Genomic DNA, 9211 nt, shown 5'->3' on the forward strand with positions numbered 1-9211 from the left:
CGTGTCTCCTGCACCACGGACTGGCCCCTAGGCCAGCTCTCTGCTGTGTTCTCAGCACCCGGGGCAGAGCCGGCTCCGCGAGAGCAATCGGGTCGCAGCCCATGCATGGCGGGCCTCCTGCCGTCCTCCTCGTGGTCCTGGGGATTGAACCCGGGAGCCCGCTGAGCCCGCCTCCAGCCCTCTTCAGGGCTCAGTTCAGCCCGCCCCTCACTCTGTGTGAGCACTCTGTTGTCCTGCCTGTCAACTGGTAGCCTTGTGCAAGGGTATAACGCCTACCCACCTATCGACAGCCAGGGAAGCTGCGGGCTGTGAGTGCTGGGGCCACCCTCCTGGGAAGGGCTGTCCCGTCCCGCCTCTTTTCTGCTGAACCTCAAGTTGGTTGCAAGAACCTCTCTATGGAATAATACACCTGCACTGGGGTGTATTCTTCCCTCTCCTTCTCCTCTCTTCCCTCTCCTTCTCCTCCCCCGCTTTTTTGTCTATGTTTTTGGAGACAGGTTCTCACTGTGTAGCCCAGACTGGCCTTGGACTCACTGTGTAGTCTGGACTGACCTCACACGTGTGGTAATCCTCCTGCCTCAGCCTCCTGAGTGCTGGGATTAGAGGTGTGAGCCACCATACCTGGCTTCTTCTTCCACTTCTGATCAAATTCCCACAGTGCCCTGGGTCACCACAGTCACATGGGCTGTGCTCCCAGCTGCCCAGGGCCTTTGGCCGTCTGCTCTGTGGGCTTTCGACCCAGGCCGTGGGTTCTGTCCTCTCTACGGCAGGCAAACGGCCCTTGGCCTGCAGCCTCCATCAAGCCCCAGCTCCCGGCAGGCCGCGTCTCCAGCTGTCCTAACCATATTTCCTTGGAGTCAAGATTTGCCAGTACCGCATTAGCAGATTTCTTTATTTTTGGTATTCCTGATGCTTGGGCATCTGCGGAGAGACCGCCCCTGCTGGGGTGGCCCAGTCTCAGACAGCAGAGGGTGTGGCCTGTCTCCTGTGCGCCCTTCCACCCCAGCCCTTGTGCCTGCGTCAAACCCCACCAGTTGGGCCAGGTTCCCGGGCCGTCAGTGACCCCAGCCTGGCTACCGAGCCACCGGAGGCCACTGCTGCCACCCAGAGCCACAAGCAAGACTAACGCGCCAGTCGAGCTGCTCGTGCTGCCCCTCCCGTATTCCCCAGGAACAGCAATGCCTCGGTTTCCCCTTGCTCCCGCTCTGGCCTGTGCTGTTCTTGCAGGACACGAGTGTAATGGAGGAGTCTCTCCCGGGCCTTGACATGATGTGTCAGCACCCAGGCACCTCCGGGGGAGACACCTGGGTACTGATTTATCGCAGCGGTCTCCCTGGCCTGGGGAGGGGTCTGCAAGCACCCAGGAGTGAGGGTACCAAGGGGCTAAGGGTCTCCACCAGGCACCAGTGCACATCTCCATGCGGTGAGCCAGATGGTAGCCCTCAGCCTCCACCCACCCCCCCAGGGACTAAGGACATGGGGCCACTTCCCTCCTCAGCTAGTGGTCTCGCTGTGAGCGCTGATTGCCCGGTGCGGGTGTATTATTCCATAGAGGACCAGCTCTGTCCACGTCCAGGTGGGGTGTGGCCTGTGAGCCATAGCAGTGCAATAAATATTTGAGCACGCAATTGAATGCATGGCTTTTTAAACCCATTAAGCTCAGATGCAATTTGGGTTGAGCCCTGTGAGAGCAGCAAAGATAAGGGAAAAGGGTGTGGTGAGAGGAAGGCTTGGAAGACAGGCGGGGTGGGTGTGGGGTGGCCCCTAGCACTGCACCCCAGAAAACAGGCCCCAGAGCCTGTCCTCTGAGAGCCGCTGTGGGGACTCAGTGAGAAAAACTCCAAGCACTCGGAGGGTGTTTGGTGCACAGTACCTCATACTAACAATGTTAACATTTATTATCCGACCTCTCGGAGCCCCAGCTTCCAGGTCTGGAGTAGCTTGTTGTAGGTTGATTCTAAATAGAAATGAAATATAATTTGTAAAATGAAGTTTCACCACACAATACTTATTTTGTGTGATGTATTCTAATATAGTCAGTTTCATAGTATCTCATTAAAGAAAAAAATACCATTTGGAGCCCAGTAAATCACTTTCACTAATGGGCATGACCTTAGGTTAAAAAACACCAGATTGACCAAAATTTTTAATAGCCTTAGAAAATTAAGAGCATGCCAGGCATGCTGGTGAATGCCTATAATCCCAGCCCTTGGGAGGCTGAGGCAGGTTTGACACAAGTTTAAGGCCAGCCTGAACTACATAGCAACACCTCGTCTTTAAAAAAATAAGAGAAGTTTTAGGGTTACAAACTAAAGCAGTGCTTCCCAGACCCCATTTCTACAGCCTTCTCCCATCCACACCCCCACCAAGGGGCCACTTGTTACCAAGCAGGGCCCTGTGTCCACATCTGACACAGTGTGACCCTGTCCCCGCACTATGCGTATTCTGTGGGGTTGGAAGTGGACAGCATGTGTCTGCCGCAAGGGTGTCCAGAGGAGTCTCACGGCAGAAAAACCTCAGGCGCTGCCTGTTCCCCCTGCCTAGTGGCTGCGCCCCGGGCTCTGGGGAAAGAGGAAGGCCAGCGAGGAGTCCAGGCAAAATTTAAACCGCTGGACTGGAGGACCTGGTCAGAAGGCAGGGCGACAGCAAGGCCCTGGGTTAAGGGGAGGCCGCCTGTGCGGTGGGGCCTGGGAAGAGGCTGGACTAGAAGTCAAGGGTGGAGGTGACCCCAGAGCGGGCGGCGGGGTCTGGGCCGGGGAAGGGAGCGAGGTGGCTTCGGCGAGGGGCGAGCGGAGCTCCCTTCCTGTCGCGCAACAGGCTGCGGAGTCCTTTCCCCGGCCACCAACCGCTCCAACAGCCGGCGACAGGGGACTTTGCAGGCTGAGCAGCCTGCTGCTTTCCAGCCCAGGGTCCTGGCTCCTGCCTGGGTGGCCCGGGGCACGAGGCGGCGCGGGCTGGAGTTGGAGCCAACCCGTCTGCCCAAGGGTTAACTGGTGGCTCCGCCGCCGCCGCGCGTGCCGTGCGGAATCTCGCCAGAAGAGGGGACCGAGGAAAGCTCCTGACGTCAAGCTGGAATTCCTATTGTGCTTGGACCCGGTCGGGCAGAGCGAGCGCAAGTTGCCTCTCCGCGCACCTCCGCGCACAGCGTAGGTCCGGCGACCGCACTCGCGCTCTGGGAAGAGGAAGGTGCTCTCGACCCACGCGGAGACCCCCACTCCCCGCATACTGCTCCCGCTGCTGCTACAGGAGGCCGAGCTGAAGCCGCAGATCGCGCCGCCCCAGAGCCGGTGAGTGCCCCAGGCGAGGCCACTCCCCCCCAGCCCCTGCTTGCGCGCCCTGGGCGCACGGATGCGCGCGCGGATCTCGGCTGCCGGGCGCATGCAGCCGCCGCCTCCCCCGCCTCCGCCGCACGCCCCGGCCCGCTGCTGCTCTCTGTGAGCGCCCTTCAAGGCTCCCCGGGGGCCGCGGACCAAGGGACCCTCCGGAGCCCGCGCAGGCGGCGGGGCGCGCGCAGCTGGGGCCGGGAACGCTCGTGCGGGAGCATGGAAGGGGCCGGGGAGCGCAGCTTGGCGGAGCCGGACAGCCAGGGCTCGGCGGCGACCGGCGAGGACATCGAGATCGTTGTCAACGTGGGGGGCGTGCGGCAGGTGCTCTACGGAGACCTCCTCAGCCAGTATCCGGAGACCCGGCTGGCGGAGCTCATTAACTGCCTGGCCGGGGGCTACGACACCATCTTCTCCCTGTGCGATGATTACGACCCCGGCAAGCGCGAGTTCTACTTTGACAGGGACCCGGACGCGTTCAAGTGTGTCATCGAAGTGTATTATTTCGGGGAGGTGCACATGAAGAAGGGCATCTGCCCCATCTGCTTCAAGAACGAGATGGATTTCTGGAAGGTGGACCTCAAGTTCCTCGACGACTGTTGCAAAAGCCACCTGAGCGAGAAGCGCGAGGAGCTGGAGGAGATCGCGCGCCGTGTGCAGCTCATCCTGGACGACCTGGGCGTGGATGCCGCCGAGGGCCGCTGGCGCCGCTGCCAGAAGTGCGTGTGGAAGTTCCTGGAGAAGCCCGAGTCGTCGTGCCCGGCTCGCGTGGTGGCCGTGCTGTCCTTCCTGCTCATCCTGGTGTCGTCAGTGGTCATGTGCATGGGGACCATTCCGGAGCTGCAGGTGGTGGACGCGGAAGGCAACCGCGTGGAGCACCCGACCCTGGAGAACGTGGAGACGGCGTGCATCGGCTGGTTCACGCTGGAGTACCTGTTGCGCCTCTTCTCCTCGCCCAACAAGCTGCACTTCGCGCTGTCCTTCATGAACATCGTGGACGTGCTGGCCATCCTGCCCTTCTACGTCAGCCTCACGCTCACGCACCTGGGCGCGCGCATGATGGAGCTCACCAACGTACAGCAGGCGGTGCAGGCACTGCGCATCATGCGCATTGCGCGCATCTTCAAGCTCGCTCGCCACTCCTCCGGGCTGCAGACCCTCACCTACGCGCTCAAGCGCAGCTTCAAGGAGCTGGGGCTGCTGCTCATGTACCTGGCCGTGGGCATCTTTGTTTTCTCGGCGCTGGGCTACACCATGGAGCAGAGCCACCCGGAGACCCTGTTTAAGAGCATCCCCCAGTCCTTCTGGTGGGCCATCATCACCATGACGACAGTGGGCTATGGAGACATCTACCCCAAGACCACGCTGGGCAAGCTCAATGCGGCCATCAGCTTCCTGTGTGGGGTCATCGCCATCGCTCTGCCCATCCACCCCATCATCAACAACTTTGTCAGGTACTACAACAAGCAGCGCGTGCTAGAGACCGCGGCCAAGCACGAGCTGGAGCTCATGGAACTCAACTCCATCAGTGCGGGCGAGGGCAAGCCTGGTGGCTCCCGCAGTGACCTGGACACCTTGCCCCCAGAGACTGCAGTGAAGGAGGTGCCGAGCTGGGGCAGCCGGCTGAAGCTCTCCCACAGCGACACTTTCATCCCCTTGCTGACGGAGGAGAAGCACCACAGGACCAGGCTCCAGAGCTGCAAGTGACCGAGGGCGCCCAGCAGGGATGGCTGGGCCACAAGTATGAACCATGTAGTGGAGGAGAAGGGCTGCCCGGTGTCCTCAGGCCTCCCCTGAACAGACCCGAGGGGCTCCTCTGCCAAGCAAGGCTGGGTAAGGGGGCGAGGCCGGGGAGGGGGGTGCAGGGCCACAGGACAACGTGGCACACACGGAGTGGCTCGGATGGTGGCAGGGGCCCGTGCCAGCTCTGTGTCTCCTTCAGTAAAGCTCCTGCTGCGTCCACGCTCTGTGCTGTGGGTTGTGTCACCCGGGCTGGCTGTCACCCCAAGAGTGGCTCAGCCACACCCCAGTGCCAGGCCTGGAGGTAGGTGGGCAGGCCGGGAGGAGGGGGAGCTATTTTTAGTCTGGAGCTAATTAAAGAAGGGCTCCGTGGTGGGTGGGGTGCAGAGCCCAGGCTCCTGGCCACTTTCCTGGAGGCTCGGCGGGCAACATCTACCTTCTGTTTCCTTCTGGGGCGAAGCTGGCTCCCAGCACCCTTGGGTGGAGGGGGAGGGAGAAGTCACAGAGTCCTCAGAACAGTGAGGTCACCATTTAAATAGTCACCTGTGTGGGGTCTTTTGCACAACTTCTTTCTGTCCTTTCCAGTGACCCTGCTAGACAGGAATCCCATGTTACAGATGGAGAAACTGAGGCCCAGGTCTCAGTCCTGACTCTCTTCGTGGGGATGCTAGGTGGTCTTTGGTCACAGGCTCTGCTTGGGCTCACGAGGGGGCCGCAGGGCAGGGAGAGGGGCTGAGGGTCCCTGCACCCCAGCTCACCCTTCCATCCACCCAGCCCTCAGGGGACAGACAGGCAGACCTGGTTTGAGCTCAGGGAGTGAAGACAAGATTGGAGGTGCAAGAGTTCAAGAGTTTTTCCTAGTGTATCTCTTTGACCATTCTGTGAGCCCTGTGGTCTCAGGGCTGTTTATTAACCTCTCTGATCCTCATGACCTTGGAGAACGCTGGTTCTTAGCACAGCAACTGCCACTGCTTAAGTGCTTATTAGATGCAGCTGGCTGTGTTTCTCTGAGCTTGGAAAGAGGTAGCAGCCCTGGTGCCCAGCCCGGCCCCCACACATCTGGGCTGGGCATGCCAGGACTGGGACAGGCATCGTCACTAGGAAGTGGCAGCTGTCAGCTGGGGCGTCCCTGGAGGGGGAGGTCTTGGGCAAGGGCTGGAGTCATCTCCGTGTGCTCCTTGGGCCGTGGATGGACAGACGGCATGGCAGGTGTGTGGGGGCGCTGCACTGTTTCCGCTGTCCCTGGAACCGCTGAAGGTCCTGTCACCTCTGCGCCAGCCCGCTGAGACTCAGCAATGTGTGTCTCTCTCCAAGAGAGGGCTGGGTCCTGCGGCCATCAGAGGAGAGGTGGGGGCTGGGCAAAGGAGGACACAGTAGAAAGGTAGAGGGCTTTGGGCTTTGGGGGTGCTGTTGCTGAATGGGTGGGGTGCTTTTCTTTGTCAGCCTGGTCCCTGGAGCCCCTGGGAGCTGCCTGTGTCAGCCTGAGGGCTTGCAGAGAGAAGCCTGGGACAGGCAGGACAGGGAGGCCACGGCCGGGAGTGGCCACGGCCGGGAGCTCATTTCCGGGTCCACAGCCATCTTGAGGTTTGGAAACTGAGTCCTGGAAGGGGAGCCATTGGTGTGAGATCGTCCTGGGTTCGGGTTAGATAAGACCCTGTCCCAGATCTCAGTGGGGACAAAGGAGTCAGAGACAGCGACTAGGGGAGGGACTGCAGGCTCTGGAGGTTCGGGCGGCCCATGGTCCCTGCGGTCTTTCTGGAGTTCTAGCACCTGCATTTGGCTGTGCCTGCAAAGCCCCAGGCGGCTCTGAGAACTAGCGACAGGTTGTACCCCATTCCTATTTTTTTTTTTTTTTTTTTTTTTTGGGAATCGAACTCAGGACCTTGCACTTGCCAGACAGGCTCTTGTGCCACTGGGCTACATCCCCAGCCCTTACCCCACTCCTATTCAATTAGAGTCTCTGGGAGTGACGCTGAGTGTGCAGCGCATTTTTTTTTTTAACTTTCAAGTGCACGTGAGTCATTAGAGATCTGGTTAAAATGCAGATTTTGAATCTGTGGAGCGGAGGGTGCCCTGTCATTTTCCATTCCCAACAAGCGCTCCCGAGGGGCTGGCACTGGGTCTGGGACCCCAAGGAGGAGTTGACAAACTCTGGCTCCGGGGGCCACACCTGTCTCCTCCGCCCCGACCTGCTTCTGTTCATCCCATGGGTTAAGAATGGTTTTTATGTTTCTAAGGGTGGAAAAATCTCAAAAGAAAGAATAACATTTTGTGACCAGAAAAAAGTACGTAAAATGCAAATTTCCGTGTCTACAATAAAGTCTTGTTGGAATAGAGCCGTGTCCATTTATTTGTCCTGGGGTTTTGGGGGGATGGAACACAGAGCTGGAGGCTGGGACAGAGAACGCCTTGCTGCTCCTTTGCCCTGGAAGTTGAGCCATGCCGGGCGGGTGCCATGGCTTCTCAGTGAGCTGCAGGAGCAGGCGAGAGCCTGCGCGAAGAGGAGGAAAGAACCTCCCAGGACGGCGGCAGGAGGAGGACAGGGTGGACCACCATCCCAGAGAGGGGCACACCTGCTCCCCTGCCCTGGGACCACATCCCAGGGCTCACAGACCCCTTCTTCCTGTCCCCCCAGGGCCCCTCGTGCCTGCGCTCCTAGCTCTTGCTACTCGAGGTCCCCCTGGTGTCCCGAGCAATTTCACCCCAGCTTCTAAACGGCTGCCTATGGTGAACAGGTTATCCTCATCTTTACAAAGGAGGAGACTGAGGCCCAGAGGGCAGAAGCCACAGGCTGGTGCTACTGGCTGGAGTGGGACTATTCCCAAAGCCTCCAGCAGACATTGGAGGGGTGACCTTCAGGCCCCTCTTCTGGGGTGACCCCAGCGTCCTAAGAAGGCGACATCTGTCTCTTGGAAGGCATCCCTTAGGAACCTGTGCTGGCTCAGGTGGTGTGTGTTGATCAGAGAGAGAGGCGTGTTTCTTCCTATGCGGGGATGTTTGCGGCCAGATGCTTGGTTATGCAGAGTTCAGGCTCCATCTGGCCCTCATGGGAGGTGTGGGAAGCGTCTGAGGCTGTAGTCCCCCTCTGGGGCCTGGGGTACCACCTCAGACAGGGCACCCAGAGCTCTGAGAAGGCTCAGACTGGGATTAGTGCACCTGTGTTCTGTGGAGGGGGACCAGAAAGGACCAAGGATGGCCCTGCTTATGGTCACCTGCTCACGGCCTTCTTGGGACAGTTCAGGGAGGCAGGGCCCTGGCGTCCCCTTGGCCTGCCCGAGAGGCTGTCTTCCAGCACCTCAGGAGGCAATCTCAGCATCTGTGTCTCCTGGCATCTCCAGGGAGATGAGAGAGGAGATGTTTCCAGAGCCTCCCACCCGGCACCTGTGGGAAGGCGGCTGCAGCACCAGGCGCCTGGCAACACTCTGGGGATGTCACTGACACCTGTCATCCATGGTGGGAGCTCCCCCAAATCCTTTCCTCCACTCCACGCAGCCCAAGATGCAGCTGCAGAGATGGTGTGGGTTTCTAAGAGGAAAGTTCTGGACGAGCCCCAGAGGGCTCTGCTCCTTGTCTCTGTTTCCGAAGCGATCTCTGCCCACTGGCATGGCTGTCGTCACACAGCTCCGTCTCACTCCAAGATCAGGGAGGTGTGCTCGCCGTGGCTTTGGCTGGGACCCTGAAGTCCTGGGTGCTGCCAGAAATTGCCTGTGGTCATGCAGCGAAGGAGGGGGCCGTGTGTACCGCAGGGCCCAGGGCCGTGTGCCTGAGCAACCCACGAACCATGTCCACCTGGCGGCCACACCCTCCTCCCGGGCCTGCTGTCAAGGTCACAGCTGGGCACAGCTGGGCACACGGGGGCTGTGTGAGCTGTAGTCACAGTCAGGCCGTGATGAGACCCACGTACTAATGTATCCCAGTCAGGCTGCCGCTGGTGCACATATTGGCTATGCTGTCAGGATTTTTTTTTAATGTTTACATGTCATTTTCTTTGCTTTTTGGATTAGTATGTGTTTGTGATGAATAATAATTCATTCCTTTGGAGGGATTAGTGTATATATCTATCTATCTCATATCTTGTCTTAGCCACTTTCCTGTTTCTCGGACAAAACATCTGACACCCACAACTTAAAGGAGAGTCGGTTCATTTT

General features: G+C 59.3%; 1 protein-coding gene across 1 annotated transcript; it reads left to right on the forward strand.

Moving 5' to 3' along the window:
* Positions 1–3070: 3070 nt before the first annotated feature.
* Positions 3071–7399, forward strand: LOC102004392 (potassium voltage-gated channel subfamily F member 1). Its single transcript, XM_005404421.1, has one exon. The coding sequence runs from the start codon at positions 3543–3545 to the stop codon at positions 5028–5030; it is 1488 nt and encodes a 495-aa protein (XP_005404478.1). The 5' UTR covers positions 3071–3542; the 3' UTR covers positions 5031–7399.
* Positions 7400–9211: the final 1812 nt, after the last annotated feature.

Source organism: Chinchilla lanigera, unplaced genomic scaffold (genome assembly GCF_000276665.1).
Source record: "Chinchilla lanigera isolate Chin_1 unplaced genomic scaffold, ChiLan1.0 scaffold00086, whole genome shotgun sequence".
Taxonomy (NCBI): Eukaryota; Metazoa; Chordata; class Mammalia; order Rodentia; family Chinchillidae; genus Chinchilla; species Chinchilla lanigera.